The sequence below is a fragment of the Phacochoerus africanus genome, chromosome 7, assembly GCF_016906955.1.
Source record: "Phacochoerus africanus isolate WHEZ1 chromosome 7, ROS_Pafr_v1, whole genome shotgun sequence".
NCBI classification, from domain to species: Eukaryota; Metazoa; Chordata; class Mammalia; order Artiodactyla; family Suidae; genus Phacochoerus; species Phacochoerus africanus.
This window is the reverse complement of record NC_062550.1, coordinates 8,088,130-8,105,235: the sequence shown is the minus strand read 5'-3', so window position 1 is coordinate 8,105,235 and position 17,106 is coordinate 8,088,130. Positions and strand designations below refer to the sequence as shown.

At 44.6% G+C, this 17,106-nt stretch overlaps 1 protein-coding gene across 5 annotated transcripts in view; it reads left to right on the top strand.

Moving 5' to 3' along the window:
* TNRC6B (trinucleotide repeat containing adaptor 6B) overlaps positions 1–17,106 on the top strand; it is a 246,590-nt gene that overhangs the window by 162,342 nt on the left and 67,142 nt on the right. For all 5 annotated transcript variants that reach the window (XM_047786192.1, XM_047786193.1, XM_047786191.1 and 2 more), the window contains one exon: positions 12,068–12,155. In XM_047786192.1, the coding sequence (XP_047642148.1) occupies positions 12,068–12,155 (88 nt within the window). The remainder of the gene's footprint in view (positions 1–12,067; positions 12,156–17,106) is intronic.

Sequence of the window (17,106 nt, the reverse complement as noted above, 5' to 3'; positions counted from 1 at the left end):
CTAGCCTGGGAACCTCCATATGCCATGGGTGCCCAGCCCTAGAAAAGACCAAAAGAAAAAAGAAGTGGAGAATTGTAGGTCCAGGAATCTGCATATTAACAAATTTCCCATTAAAGTTTGAGAAGCATTGTTTTACACAACCTCACCTAGAAAGGTAACCCAGCTCCCTGTGGTGCTGCGGGTTAAGAATCTGGCATTGTCACTACAGTGGCTCAGGTCGCTGCTGTTGTGGGGGTTCATTCCCTGGCCTGGGAGTTTCTATCTGCCCCAGGCACAGCCAGAGGAAAAAAACAAACAAAGGTAACCCATATATAGAAGGAGCAGTGTAAATCTTATTGCCGACATACAAAAGAATTTCCTATCACATGTTACAGAATGCAAGGGAAAGCAGGAGAACTTTCTGCATGCCTCTAAATTAATGAAAAAAATATTTACCTTAAGTTTTCTAGACTTAATGTTACTGTTTTCTCCTATGATGCACTCAGTGCTAGAATGATTTTTATGCCTCAGTGCTGTTTAGCCTTGTCTACTAATTTAATATCATGTGCAAATTACATTAGCATCCCATTAAATTCCCTCAGTCAGATCCAGCAAATGAAAAAAATGTTAAGAACAAATCCAACACAGATCTTCGGAGTACCCTGCTATGTAATTTCCTCTGCCGGGAGGGGTTTATTCCAGCACACTCTCTTTCTGTGTGCATTTCCAATTAAAAACACTCTCCATGGGTACATTGAGCACTTTGTTTAACTCTTCCTTGAGCTCCTTTTGTTCATTTCCCTCACTCCAACTATGTGTGTGGTATCATTAATCCTTAATTGGTTATGATTGTCAGTGGTTTTGTGTATAGTTATTTTCTTACCGTTTTATAAATTGCCAAGATTCCCATTTGTCTTTTAAGGAAATAAATGTCTGTACAAGTAACATGTATTGGGTGTGCTTCGGGAAGCTTATATAAATCTGTGTTGGACAGAGTTCTTAGTGTGCAGACAGTAGAACTCTCTCTCACCGGTGCCAGGGTTTATTCGGTGCTGATGCCGTCCCACAGATCCTCGGAGTCACACCCTGGAACTTCGGCCCCATGGGAGATGCTTTCCTCTTCCTGTACATTCAGGAAACCACAGTTACAGGTTTCCACTCTCTGAGAAAGAGGGGTCCCCTGCACCCTGTCAGTTCCCTAGTAAAGTCACCTACAGGCGCAACTTACTGGCAGAACGTAAGTCACATGTCAATCTCTAGTTGTAAGGGAGTCTGGGAAATAGGCCAGAAGGGGCTTGGAATTAGTGTTGACTGAGCTGATGCACTTTTGCACCAGAAAGTCAAATGATAGCTGTTATTACTGTTGTAGCACTTAAAATTCTCAGTAAAAGAATGATACTGAATTACATGGTAGAGGAACATTTTAAATATGCTCTGGTATCATATTTATCATACATCTAATGTGCTTAGGACACAAGGAACCTTGATTGATAAAATTATAACAATTTGATGGAGTTCCCTTTGTGGCAGAGCAGTTACCAAACCCGACTAGGATCCATGAGGATTCAAGTTCAATCACTGGCCTTGCTAAGTGGGTTAAGGATCCGGCATTGCCGCGAGCTGTGCTGTAGGTCACAGACACGGCTCGGATTTGGTGTTGCTATGGCTGTGGTGTAGGCCAGCGGCTACAGCTCCGATTCGACTCCTAGCCTGGGAACCTCCATATGCTGTGGGTGTGGCCCTAAAATAGCAAAAATATATATATATATATATATATATTTTTTTTTTAATAGGGTGACGTGTAGATTCTAGAACATTTGGGGGAATCCATTTCTGTGAATGTCAGGACTAACATGATTTCTAAAAATTTTTTTGACTCTTAGTGACTCTTTCATAATGAGCTGTATAAAAAGTTGTTTAAAATAAAAGTCCTCAGAATTCCCATTATGGCTCAGTGGCAATGAATCGACTAGTCCCCATGAGGATGTGGGTTCAATCCCTGGCCTCACTCAGTGGGTTAAGGATCCTTTGTTGCCCCCAGCTGGTAGTGTAGGTTGCCGCTGAGCTCTGATTCAACCCCTAGCCTGGAAACTTCAACATGCCGCAGGTTCAGCCCTAAAAATAAATAGTTAATTAGTAAAATAAAAGTCCTTAAAGATTGTTAAACAGATGACTAAGAGGTAGGTCAATGTTTGAGGCTTTTTTTTTTTTTTTTAATTAAAAATTTTTCTTGAGTAAATTGTAGATTCACATGCGGTGGTAAGAAAATGACACGTGGAGATGCCAGGTACCTTTTACTCAGTGTCTCCCGACAGTTTCCTCTTACAGAACCGTAGTGCAGCATCACAACCGATTTTCTTAGATTTCCCGTTTTCCTTGGGCTTATTTGTATGTGTGTTTGGTTCTGTACTTTCATCACATGTAGGCTCATGTATCCACCACCACTGTCAAGACACAGAAGAGTTCTGTCACCACAAGGGTCACCAGTGTCACCCTTTTTTATAGTCACCCCTGCCCCGCCCCACCTCAGCCCCCTGACCACCCCTGTCAAATGCCTGTTTGTTTCAGAAATGTTACATAAATAGAATCATACAGGACGACCTTTGGAATTGGCTTTTGTCGCTCTCACCGTAATTCGCTAGAGCTTCATCCAAGTCGTTGATGTATGAACAGCTTGTTCTTTTATAGTGTTGGTTTGCCTTTGGCGTGTTTGACGTGTTGGGTGGACCTGTTGTTTGTTTGCCTCAGTTGTGTGGAGTTGGTTAAGGGTCCAAAGGTGCCACCACACTGACACCTTCATCAGGTGTTGGTGGTGTCATGGCCAGTTAAAGAAAAGGAAGGTGCCTTTTTTTTTCTTTCTTTTTTTTTCGTTTTTTTGCCTTTTCTAGGGCCACTTTCCACGGTATATGGAGGTTCCCAGGCTAGGGGTCCAATCGGAGCTATAGACGCCAGCCTACGCCAGAGCCACAGAAGCTGGGGGTCTGAGCTGCATCTGCAACCTACACCACAGCTCACGGCAACACCGGATCCTTAACCCACTGAGCAAGCCAGGGATCGAACCCGAAACCTCATGGTTCCTAGTCAGATTCGTCAACCACTGAGCCACGACGGGAACTCCAGGAAGGTGTTTTTTCCCTTCCTTCCTTCCTTTCTTTCTGTTTTGTTTGTTCGTTTGTTTGTTTTTTGGCTGCACCTGTGGCTTATGGAAGTTCTAAGGCTAGGGGTTTCATTCAGAGCTACATCTGCTGGCCTATGCTGTAGCCATGGCAACACCAAATCCTTAACCCACTGAGTGAGGCTGGAGATCGAACCCACATCCTCATGGATACTAGTCAGATTCTTTGTGTGTGTGTGTGTGTGTGTGTGTGTGTGTGTGTGTGTTTTTAGGGCCGCACCCGAGGTATATGGAAATTCCTGGACTAGAGGTCTAATCCGAGCTGTAGCCTCCGGCCTTTGCCACAGTAACAGCAAGGCCAGATCTGAGCAGCATCTGTGACCTCTACACCATAGCTCATGGCAACGCTGGATCCTTTATCCACTGAGCAAGGTTAGGGATCGAACCCACGTCCTCATGGGTACTATTCAGGTTCGTTAACCACTGAGGCACGACTGGAATTCTGATACTAGTCAGATTCTTAACCCACTGGGTCACAATGGGAACTCGAGAATATGCTTTTTATATCCGGGCACGTTTTTCTGTCAAGAGGAGCTCTGTCTGTCTAGCCGAATTGAGTCTCTCAGTACCTTTTCACCCCAGTCAGCATCCTGGTGATTACGGCTTTCAAGTATGAAATTGTCTGCCCTGCCTCTACCTGATGTTGAAGGCATGATGGCCACTTAATTCAGCAACAACAGTCATGAATCTAGTTTGTAGGAAGAAGTTGGTCTCTTGCCTGGATTATCACAAGCGATGAATTCACGTATTCCAAGGTTCTGGTACTTTCAAAACACCAAAGGCGCTGTGAGCGGTGTTTACTACCCCAGAGTGCTGGGAAAGGGGGGAGCAGAGCAGGAATAGTGGTTCCTTCCTTGAAGATGTTGTCTGGGTTGTGAGGTGAGATACAGCTGTTTAAAAATTTAAAACTAAGGCGGAGTTCTGTGGTGGCCTAACAGTTAAGGATCTGACGTTGCCACCGCTGTGGCTCAGGTCACTGCTGTGGCACGGGTTTGATCCCTGGCCTGGGAACTTCTGCATGGCCTGAGCATGGCCAAAACCAAATACAAGGGTTTCTTTCCGGTATGTGAATAGTATCCCAATAAAAGTGGTTATGATGTGTAAAAAAAATTTTTTTAAGCTAAGAGCTCCAGGAGGGTAAGCAGCACTGCATCTTGTTGGCTGCTGAATTCTTGGCCTCCAGCACAGCGCTGGGCCTTGGGTAGGCGCTGAGATAATGAAGGCAGGAAGGACCTAGAATGGAAGCTTTTACCAAAGACGATGCCTAGTTCTTGTGGTGCAAGTGAGGACTCCACAGCCTCTGAAGGGGACGCATGTGGTTTGGCTGTGGGGGCGGGGGGAGGAGAGGAGGAAGCCCACTCCCCCACAAGACAAGCCCCAGGTTCACACCAGGCACTTTCCCATCTCAAGACCTTGTGCTGACTGTCCTCTCGCCTGGGCAGGCCGTCTCCTCCCAGCTGATTCCCTTCCCCTCGGTCTCTCACTGCCTCAGGAAGGCCTCGCGTGACCCTCCTGTGTAAAGATGCCCACTGTCCGCCTGTCCCTTCCCTTCTGGTCACCCTCTAGCCCCTTTCCCAGCTTTCTTTTCTTCCTGGCATTTGTTAGGATCTCCCGGCCTTGTGTGTTTGTCTCCCTCTAGGTGTCACTCGTCAGCCCCCTGAGGGCACGGACTGTCCTTTCACTCCCTGTTACATCCCCAGTGCCTCCCTCAGTGCCTGGCACAAAATGGTAACTCCGTGTGTGCTTGTTCAGTGATTTAATTAGTTGCTGTGAGGCTTTCGAACACACGTCCCCCAGAAGGGATAGGAAAGTGTCACTTGCTCTGTGATCATGCATTTGGTAACATTTAAGGAAGGGTCTAGTGTGTCCTGGCACTTGTGCTCGGTACATACAAGGTCAGCTCCCCTGCTTCCAGAGGCTTCATTGGGAGCAAATGCAGACCTCTTTGGCTTACTGTCTTGCAGTGTGACGGGTGTTCTGAGGGAGGCGTGCCAGCCGAAATGGGCCTTTTCAATGAAAATGAGGACAAAGAGGTATCGGAAGGGTTGGCTTCTTTGTGTGTGATTCCTTATTCAGTTTTCAGAAGATGTGTGCCAGGTAGTCTGAAAAATGCAGTCACCTAAGGAGAGTCCTGCCACCTCCCTGACCTCGTCTACCGCCAACCCCCTTACTCCCTCTGCTCCAGCCTCCTTGCCAAACACACCAGGGTCATTCCTTTTCACCTGCTGTTCCCCTGCAGTGTTCTCTTCCAGGTAGCTGCATGTCCTTCACCTCAGTGGGTCTTGATTCTTAGACCACCTCATTATCCAAGAGGCCTTTTCTAACTGTCACTTGTAAGGTGGTACCTTCTTCCTTGCCAGTCATTCTCCATCAGCTCATCCTTCCCTGCCTTCTTCCAGGCACTTGCTGCCACCTGACGTGTGTATTTGATGCATGTACTTTGTTGTGTACCTTGTTGGGTTGTTGCCCATCTCCCCCACTAGGATGTAAGCGCCCCCACCCCAAGGCGGGGCTTGGTTTTGTTTCTGCTCTATCTCCAGCGATTAGAAAAATGTCTAGCTCTTGTTAGGTACCCAGTACATGTTTGTTAAAGGAATGGATCCATTCCTGGGCATCCAGCTAGAAAGGAAATGAAACGCAGGCCCTCAAAGCAGTCTCTTCTTCCCAGACCCCTGGTCAGAGCAGCCAAGCTGTAGCCAAGTCCTTGCACGTGCTCTGGTGCTGCCTAGAGCATCTGCCTTGGGACCCCTCGAGGGCCAGATAAGGGGCAGGGCAGAGGTGGTGGGGTGTACGGAGGAGGGCAAGTTTCCTAGGAATGGGGCTTGTCCAGAAAGGCTTCCTTGAAGCAGGTAGGTATTGAGCCAGGACTTGCCAACAGAGTAAGGAGTGATTAGGCAACAAAAAGGAAGAAGGGTTTTGTGTCCGGTCTGCAGAATGGATGAGGGAAGTGTGGAATTGTGAATGGCCTTGAGTCAGCTCTAGGGAACTGTCGTCCAGATGTTGCAGCTCTTAGCTTCAGGGTCACCCTTGGAGGCCTTGGATGTGTGAAGCAGCAGGTTCTTAGAAACGTCAGCATCTTTACAATGTTCTGAACTTGCATACGAAACAGGAGTCTTGGTCCGCTGCCTCAGCTCAGGTGTGAATACTGGATATGTCCCCTTTTGTTCAAATACTGCCTTTCTCATAAACGAGGAACTTGTACATATCCTTCTTGCAACTAATGGTTATTTGTTTTTAAAAAGAAGAGGAAAGAACACTACTGTGTTTTCTTCACCTTAAACATTTTTAAGAGTAGTTTTTGGCATTTTACCATTCTAGATTTATTCTAGATTACGGTGTTTACACTTGCCTCTGGCTGTGTATTTAGAGATTGGGGGGGGGGTGTTCCCATCGTGGCGCAGTGATTAACGAATCTGACTAGGAACCATGAGGTTGCGGGTTCGATCCCTGGCCTTGCTCAGTGGGTTAAGGATTTGGCGTTGCCATGAGCCGTGGTGTAGGTTGCAGACACGGCTTGGATCTGTTGTTGCTGTGGCTCTGGCGTAGGCCAGCGGCTACAGCTCCGATTCGACCCCTAGCCTGGGAACCTCCATATGCTGAGGGAGCGGCCCTAGGAAAGGCAAAAAAAGACCGAAAAAAAAAAATAGAGATGGGGGAAGGTATGGATGATTTCTACTGCTTCCAAATCTAGAGACATTTGAAGGTAAAGTGAGACGCTTCTAGTCACCTGGCATTTGTATTTGTTGTATTGGAGCTTTGATTTTTGAGGTATAAATAGATATATTTTACAAAGTTCAGGCTTAAACACAAGAATTGAGAGCAGTGGTTCTCAACTCCAACTATGTTGTTAGAACCCCTTGGGGGAGTGATTTGGGAAAAAAAAAACCCATAGATTCCTATGTAACTGATCTGGAGTGCTGCCTGGGAAATGGTTTGTTTTTTTTTTGTTGTTGTTGTTTTATTTTTATAAACGATCTTTGGTTTTTCTGTTTGTTTTTCAGCCACACCCTCAGCATATGGAAGTTCCTGGGCAGGGATTGAATTGAATCTGAGCCACAGCTGCAGCAATGCCAGGGTTTGAACTGCACCGGGCCGGAAATCGAACCTGCACTACTGCAGCAGAGATAAGTTGGATCCTTAACCCACTGTGCCGCAGTAGGAACTCCTGTTTTTGGAAACAATTTTGAACTTACAGAGAGGTTGTAAGACTTTTTCCCCCTGAATCTTTTAAGGATAAATGGCTGACCCAGTGTCCCATCACCTTCACTCTTTCCCCAATATCGAATGGATTTCTAAAACACATTTGCCTGTATATCCACAGTACAACCATCTGAAAGAAAATATTAGGGAGTGCCTTGGTGGCCTAGCAGGTAAGGATCCAGCATTTTCACTGCTGTAGCTCCAGTCACTGCGATGGCACAAGTTCAGTCCCTGGCCCAGAAACTTCGGCCTGCCTTGGGCTCAGCCAAAAAAAAAAAAATTAACACCAATGCATTACTATCATTTAATCTTCAGCCCCTACTCAGAGTTTGCCACTTGCCCTAGTAACGGCCTTTATAGCAAAAGGATCACATTTTCCATTTAATGGTTGTGTCTCCTTCCTCAGTCTTTCCTTGGTGTTCATGACCTTCAGCCTTCTGAAGATTGCAGTAACTTTTGAAGTTATTTTCTTTTTTTTTTTTTATCTTTTTGCCTTTTCTAGGGCTACTCCTGCAGCATATGGAGGTTCCCAGGCTAGCGGTCGAATCAGAGCTGTAGCTGCTGGCCTACACCAGAGCCATAGAAACGCAGGATCCAAGCCGAGTCTGTGACCTACACCACAGCTCACGGCAACACCAGATCCTTAACCCACTGAGCAAGGCCAGGGGTAGAACCTGCAACCTCGTGGTTCCTAGTTGGATTCATTAACCACTGCGCCACGACAGGAACTCCTTGAAGTTATTTTCTAAAATGTCTCTCGGCGGGGCTCTCTGCTGTTTCCTCGTGATGGTATTCAGGTTATACCTACTCGAGAGGACTGTAGAAACGGAGCTGTGCTCCACGGCCTCCTATCAGGTCGCTCGCAGTTTCAGTCTGTCGCATTATTGATGAAGATGTTCCCAGGGGTTACTTGAATAAGATGCGGTCTCTCAGGCTGGTGTGGTGCTTTAAAACTATGTGAATATCACATTCCTCGTCACTTTCAATGTAGTTATTTACATATTTCTATCTATGTGGACTCATGATTTCCTCTTTGATTCAGTGGCTTATAATCTGCTATTACCATTTATTTTTATGCTCCTATTGTCCCAGCTTTAGCTGTAGGAGCCCCTTCACCCTGGCTCCTGTGACCATTTGGCATGTTCCTTCATTTGAAGGTTTTCTTGTTTCTTGGCAAACAAGCATTCCAGGCTCGTTTATACTTTCCATGTTCTGGCCCCCAAATTAGCTCTTTTCCAAAGAACCCTGGTTTTCTTAGTGAAAAGTGGTATTCGGAAGCCATAATCTGGGTTCAAGATGTGTTCATAGCTGCAGTATTTGAATGTTGCTGTTCCCAAGCTCTCTCAGTGATAGAGCTAGGGGCTAGTGCGTGTGTTTACATACATGAAGGAACATACGCATGCGGGCACACAGTTACACCTACTTTTTTTATTACGTCTGTCCGTATGTATTGAAAATCATGAGTTCATGCCAATAACTAATTCTGATCCAACTCCACAGGGTTCGCTTGCGTTTTCTCCTTTTCCATTTTGGCGACTCCTTTTGTAAGTAGTGGGAAACCTGACTGTCATCATCCCTCTGTACTTATTGATCAACCCCCTTGTTGATCGGTGCGTACCTGGTCCCCCGTCGCCATCGGCATTGATGCCTTCCCTTAGAGATGCCCCTTCACCCCTGCTTGGCTCAGACACAGACTAGATCTGTTTTAAAGCTCCCCAAATGGGAGTTCCTGTTGTGGCTCAGCAGGTTGCTAGTATCCATGAGGACACAGGTTCAGTCCCTGGCCTCCATCAGTGGGTCAAGGATCTAGTGTTGCCGCAAGCTGTGGTCTAGGTCGCAGGCATAGCTTGGATCCCGAGTTGCTGTGGCTGTGGCATAGGCCAGCAGCTGCAGCTCCAGTTTGACCCTTAACCTGGGAACTTCCATATGCCACAGGTGAGGCCATAAAAAAAAAAAAAAGAAAGAAAGACGGTCAGCTCCCCAGATGGTGCTAATGCGCAGCTGAGAGGGAGCAGGCAGGACTGAATTAGAAGAAAGGTGAACCCCCTCCTTTTTGATTCATTATTAGGTGGATGGTAGGTTATTAGGCTTAGTTTGGGAAAATAAGTTCTTCCTAAGGAAGTGAAATTTAAAGAGAAGGCTCAATTCTACCAACAGTAAAAGATCAGGGTGAAAGCACAGCCTGTCTCCTGGAAAGCTTTGAAAAATATTTGTTTTGGAAATAAATCTGCTTGTGGTGAACATAAATTTCAGTCCCTTTCCCTGAATTACCTGTTTATAGGAAAAAATATTTGAAAAGGTTAGTTGTTTTTTAAGAAAGTGTCTCATTAAAGACTTGCTGCTTTTTTTTTTTTTTTTTACGTTGCATTTTTCTAATATTTTATTTTTTGTCTTTTTAGGGCCATACCACGGCATATGGAAGTTCCCAGGCTAGGGGTTGAATCGGAGCTGTAGGTGCCGGCTGTGCCACAGCTACAGCAACCTGGGATCTGAGCCACCTCTGCGACCTACGCCACAGCTCATGGCAGTGCCGGCTCCTTAACCCACTGAGCGAGGCCAGGGATGGAACCCTCATCCTCATGGATACTAGTCAGGTTCATTACCTCTGAGCCATGACAGGAACTCCTATATTGCATTTTTTAAAATAAGCTTTTAATTTTGTAACAGTGCTTTTTAGAGCCTTGAATGTTTAAACGGGGAGGTAGGCTGTGGTTGCTCTTTTTCTGTAGCCAGTTGTACTTTAAACTATGGAAACCGAGTGACAGTAACTGGGTCACGAGGATCCCCACCTTCTTCCAGGTACAGCCAGAGGAAGCAGGAGGCTGTAGGAGCCAGATGTGATAGGATCTGCGGCCAGCCTTCCTTAGATGGTCAACATCTGTCTTGCCAATTCTCATAAATACATTTTCTTAAAGTATATTAAATACAGCTGCAAATGGATGTTCACCAGGAGCTTCACACTTAGGCTGATGTACACACAGTCTGACTCCAAAGAAATCCAGCCTTAAACCTGAGGAAATTGCACTAAAATCTCTTCTTTGTTTTATACGTGCATATTTATTTTTTTTATTTTTTGGCTACACCTGCAGCATGCGGAAGTCCCCCAACAACAGGGATCAAGCCTGCGCCACAGCAGTGACGATGCCAGATCTTTCCCCACGGAGCCACCAGGGAGTTCCCCCTTGACTATAGTTTTAAGGTTTTCGTGGAAAAGGGTGGCTTGGAGTGTGCATTGTGCACTTGAGGCTTTTATATATTTAGGCCCAGAGACACAGAAGGAGAAAGGGCAGTATTTGTGAATGTAGGCAGAGCCAGCCAAAACTTGACATGCAGGTCGGACGCTTTTTTTGTTTAGTTCTTATTTTCTATAAATAAAGATTTATTTGCCTATTCATGAGAGTGCGCCTCACTGAGGTCCTCAGTTCCTTTTGTGCAGGTTAAGGGAGTTTCGCTCCTCAAACCTGAGTCCTTCAGGAACCATCTTTGTGATTTTTGCTACGTCTGAAAACATGGAGCATTTCTCTTTAATTTGTCTAACTTTCAAGGTAGCCTTTATCTAGGTGCTATCTGTGACACCGTGGATTTGATGTGTTTGATCACTTAAAATCACAAGTACTACAAGCTGCATCTGTTCAGTGGTTGGAAACTGGGCACTAGCTAGATTTCTAACTCTGCTTCCAGCTCTGAAATTCAAGAAGCATGGCACCTGGGGTTTCCTGCCTTGAGTGTTGAAGTAACACCCGTGGTTGTTTATGTGTTCTTTCCCAGCCCATACGTAGAGGTAGACATTTGCCGCACTCCATGTATATATTAGATATCAGACTAGACATAAAAATATATAGTGGAATGAATATTACATTTTACAGTTACTTTTCAAATGTGAAGTATAGTCTATCTTAATGTCTTAAGATTCAGCATATTTCTTCAATTAGAATGTTTACGTGTGTATATTTTATTTTAATTGAGGAAGCGAAACCTGATGGTCTTCGTTCAGGTGTACAGGAGCATGTAACTGCACTCACGCAGTAGGGAATACATGGATTGATAGGATATTCAATGCTGCCTTCAAAACACAAATAGAGGGAATTCCCTGGTGATCTCGTGGTTAAGACTTGGTGCTTTCACTGCGGCGGCCTGGGTTCAATCCCTGGTCTGGGAACTGAGATCCCACATCCAGCTACTATATGTCACAGCTGAAAAAAAAAAAAAAAAAGAAGAAGAAAAACACAAATAGAAAACATACAGCGTTAATAATATAGAAGAAAAATGTGGAATTTAGAACGTAGGATTTTATGTTCATCACTCCGAAGTTGTCATGAGAAAAATAGCTAAATTATGGTAAATACCCGTGAACTGTAACTGAATCCATACATTCTGCATTATTTGTGAGGAATATTGTCAGAAGCCAGTTGATGTCGTGTATTCATATTGGGTTCTTTGCTTCATGGAAATGCATTATTCGAGTGTGTTTGTTTGGGAAGGTATTATGAAAGTTCACTTTAACGGCTTCTTTAAAACCAAATTTTGCAAAAGGAGTGGCAAACCAAAGTAAGGGTGAGTTTTGTGCATCCTCCTAGTTTGAGTAGAATGTTACGCTCTGCTCAGAGATGAAATGTTTGTTGCCCTACACACCATCTGTAGGCATTTAATTTGCTGTACAAATCGACCGTGAATATAGATGTTTAACCTTGTGGTGTGACATTACTTTGACAGAGAGAAGGAGCAAGAAAGGGAAGAACAGTTAATGGAAGACAAGAAAAGGAAGAAAGAGGATAAAAAGAAAAAAGAAGCCACTCAGAAGGTGGGTTTAATCAATTAAGTCAGTCTCTCTATCCACCAAACATCTGGAGTAAGAAACTGCCTTTGCTTGGGTACCTGACCTCCTAGTAATGCTGTTTGAAGCAGTCGTTTACTTAAGAGTTTTAAGTTTTGAAAGTGGGAGAAAGTTAAAGACCTGCATTTATTACCATAAAGTAGATGTTAAACAATGCTACAGCTGATTTTACGAAAACAACAGTAAACATTATATTGAGCAAAGCAAGAGAAGTATCAACACTTAAACTCTTGTCATATTTCCATATTTGTATCGTAATTAATCTCCATTTTCTTTTCAAAGCTTGCCAGAGTTTACCCTGATGTCCTTTGGGTCCACGTATAACATGGTCCTTTATGTGGAGTTTACCTTTTGATAATTCTGTAAACTGTCCTCATTAAAGGATCTGGTGGGCCTGCTTAATGCTTTGAGGGATAGTATTGCACGGCTTTGAGGAATTTGCTTAGGGGGGAAAAGATGCTAAAAGAAAAAAGACAAAGGACTGACAGCTGTCAACTGTCAGGTCTTCATGGAAGTGTTTGCCTGGCAGAGCCTTCTGAAACAGAAAGAAGTTAGACCTCCCTGCCTGCCCCCTCTGAGCTGCCCTTCTGCCCCCCCCCCGGGGGGGGGGTTATCTGAGCTTACCTCCCCCATCTCATCACTCTTGTATCATTACCTGACTTGGGCTCTGGCTTGGCAGAGTTGCTTTGATGCGTCTGCAAAGTGCCTGGCAGAACCACTCTGCCTCCAGTTCTTATCGCCACTACCTGAAGCCCTTGGAAAACAGGGCTTCACCAGGGGGCAGGTTTGAGGGTCCCTGCTCTGGTGCCAGGCTATTGAAGCTCAGTTTAGGGAGGTGGAAATGGTTACAAGGTTCAGAAGGACCTCTAGATTTAAAACAGGCTCAGGGCATTTGAACACAACACAGTGCATAGGATAAAGGACACTGCAGTTTCCTCAGCACCATTGGATATGACATTTCCCATAATTCAGTTTTCTGAAGTATTGAGATTATTTAGGAGTGCCAGCACAAACCACAATACTGGAAATATTTTCTGAATTGAATTACACATGACCCTGCCACATTAAACATGTGAAATGTAATTTATCTTTTCTTCAAGACTTAATTAAAAGGAGTATTCATTATTGTTTGGTGCGCTATTAGACTGCTGTGCTCTTAGAGGGTTTGTCTGCCTTTTTTTTTTTTTTTTTGGTCTTTTTGCTATTTCTTGGGCTGCTCCCTCGGCATATGGAGGTTCCTAGGCTAGGGGTCCAATCGGAGCTGTAGCCGCCGGCCTACACACCACAGCCACAGCAACGCGGGATCCGAGCCGCGTCTGTGACCTACACCACAGCTCACGGCAACACCGGATCCTTAACCCACTGAGCAAGGCAAGGGATCGAACCCGCAACCTCATGGTTCCTAGTCGGATTCGTTAACCACTGAGCCACAACGGGAGCTCCTGTCTGCTTTTAAATGTGTTTCTTTTGCTGCTAATAGTAGTGTACCCACCGTCACATCTTTATGCTATCTGGGGACCTGCTTCAGATGTGCTACTTCTAAGCTGAACTTGTTGGAACTGTCTAAAATGACAGTAAAGAGTCTGAATAAAAATGTCAGATCATGACTCAGAGGCTTTTTTTATCCTAGCCTCTGTGTATGCAGCCACATTCCTTATCACTGAGGCTGCCACATGCAGGTCTACAGCTACGGGCGTCCGGGGCGTTGCCCTGTACCTGCACACGCTGACCTTCCTGCTGGAGGGCCGGGAGTGTGAACCTCAGTGAAGACTTGCTTTCCTTTAGGGCATTCCCACCTCGTCTACCAGATAGGTACAAAAAGTGGATTTTGCAGTCTGGGATTGCATGGTTGATAAGTTGGCCACTGGGCTGGTAACAAGAAGATACCAAATAGAGCAGTTGTTTTAGGCAGTACACAGTCCATCTTTGTTCCTTACATAGACAACATTTTTTAACCTGAAATATCAATACCAGAAGTGGTTAATAAAATGTGCATCTGTAAATTTTATTGTAGATCCCACTAATAGAAAAATGATTTTAAAATGAAAGATGGTGTGGTTTATTCAATAGAGAATGGGGATTATTTATGCAGAGACGTTCATATATACAGCTGGATATTCGCCCCTGCGCATCTGCATTACGAACTGGTTAAATCAGGCATTCCCGTTGTGGCTCAGTGGTTAATGAATCCGACTAGGAACCATGAGGTTGCGGGTTCGATTCCCGGCCTCACTCGGTAGGTTAAGTATCCGATGTTGCTGTGAGCTGTGGTGTAGGTCACAGACGGGTCTCTGATCTTGCGTGGCTGTGGCTGTGGCTGTGGTGTAGGCCAGCAGCTGTAGCTCTGATTGGACCCCTAGCCTGGGAACCTCCATATACCTCGGGTGCGGCCCTAAAAAGACAAAAAAAACCCACAACTGGTTAAATCAGTTGTGGCAAAGCAGAAAATCACCATAAGTGAAATTTCAAAAGGCTAATTATGAACAGTAAAAATTCAATCATATTTGTTCAGAAATGTTCTAGATTGGCTGACACGGGACCCAGGCTGATGACTCATGGCCTCTGATATTGTTTTATCATTCCAAGCCATTGTGTAATTTCAGAATTAGATTCTGATTTAGCAGTTTTAAGGAAAGAGCGCAGAGCTCACCATGTGACTGTCTTAGTGGTTTCCAACCTCACTGTAGAGACACCGCCTCAACTAGGAGGCCTAAAACGTGCTACAATGCAAAGAATTGTAGAGAATGTGCCAGAGGTTCTATAACGGGGTCATTCAGTCAGTCAGCGTCCATCTGTGGTGCCCCCACGTAGTGCTCCCACATCTTTCTCGCAGCATCTCTTCGTGTTTGTCTTCCCCGTTAGACTGGATGTAAGTTTCTCAAGGTTTTATTCATACCTGTATTTCCAGTAACAAGGACGGTGCCTGGAGCAAAAGTGATACTCAAAAAAGTTTAGTAAGTGGATGGTCAAGAATGAATGCCAGCAACATAATTTTCATGGAGAAAGGACATTTATTTAAAGCTAAATTAAATTATTTCTACATAGAAATTAAGCATGAGCTTCTTTCCCATTGTGCTCAGTGGTTATGGCAGTTCGCTCTTTCTAGAGCCATCCCTGAGTAAACTGTTAGATCTGCCTTCATGAGAGAGGTATCAGAGGAGGAGTTCACTCACATTCATTAGGCTGATGCCGCTGAGGGATCATTGTTCAGCATTGGCAGAATGTGCTTTGATCATCCAGTTTTTCCCCTTCTGAGGGACAGCCTTTCACCAGAGCCCACGTTGCAAGAGACACGTTTGCCATTAGTTGGGTTTGTCTTTTACAGCCGGGGAAGCATAGCTGTGTAACTGATCTCGCAGAGGGTGTTCTGAGAAATGCTTACGATGGTATAAACCTTAAATTGCCTTAAGGAATTGGTATGCAGATACATCAGTCCATTCTTGGATGGGGGGCGGTTATAGGGACATTAGGAGAATTGAGCTCTGTAACAGTTATACTGGGAAACACATTCATTGTAAGAGGCTGCCTACCACAAATTCAATGCATGAGAATTGGCGTGTCTTTGAATGCAAGAACATAAGAAGCACTCCAGGGGGTCAATCAAGTAGGTTGTTTAACCCAGTGGCGTGCTGGAATCCCTTGTGACCCGGCCCGGTTACCCACAGGACTTGCCTTCCAAAGACGAGCGCATTTTTAGGAACACCCAGAGCAGTAACGTCACAGGCTTACCAGCCACAAATAATCAAACCTCTTCTTCTCTGTATGAATATTTCTATTACAAACGTCAGAGAACCAATATAAAAATGTCTTTTGGGAGTTCCCACCATGGCTCGGGGGTAACAAACCCTACCTAGTATCCATGGGGATGCAGGTTCGATCCCTGGCCTCTCTCAGTGGGTTAAGGATCTGGCGTTGCCATGAGCTGTGGTGTAGGTCGCAGACACAGCTCAGATTCTGCGTGGCTGTGGCTGTGGCTGTGGCTGTGGCATAGGCCAGCAGTTTTAGCTCCAATTCCACCCCTAGCCCAGAAACTTCCATATGCCACGCATGTGGCCCTAAAAAAGCAAAAAGTAAAAATGTCTTTTGGAAGATGAGTTGGTTGGCGTGTTGAAGGGGAGTCAGAAGAACCCATTATCTCAATGATGTGACGTAACTCCTATTGGCATTCTGGTACATTTCCTTTGGAATGTTTTCTTTATTCATGACCTTTTTGTGGTTTTGTTTTAATATTACAGGCCATGGATAATTAGGTGCCCTCCTTTATTTTCCCCTCTTAAGAGTAGAAGCTGTTTTCCATGTGACTCCTAATCATTATTTCCAACCTCTCCAAAAACCCATTATATTCAGCATGTCCAACCTTCTAGGTTAATCACTTCCAGAGATGTATTAGTTACTATATAAAGAAATACTTTCTACACAGCAATCTGTATTTGTTCAAAATTTACATATTACAATCTTACTGCTCTGTTTTATGTTACTCTTTATAAACTTTGATAATAATAGGAGTTACTGAGCATTGGTATAGGACATCTGACTTAATCTTTACAACAGCCCTTTGCAAGGAGATGCTGTTATTATCTCCCTTCAACAGAATGGAAAACCGAGATCGCATGGCCAGGAAGTGGCATGGCTTGATTTTGAATCCTACTTCTGCCATGACCTCAGATGCCTCTGAGCTTGGGCCCTTAAACTTTTGCTTTCTGAATTTGAAATCAAGTGTTTGTGTGTATACTCATATGGAAATCTTTTTGTCCCTGTGGTTAATTTTGTTTCTGGGCCTCATCCATTTGTAGTCAAAATGGGAAACAGCATTCCCAGTACAAGGACCGCATCATTTAATGAGATTGGAATGCTTTTTGTCTTAATTTTTAGAATCCTCCTTAACGATGGTTATGTAAGGTATAGCTGGATGTATGGC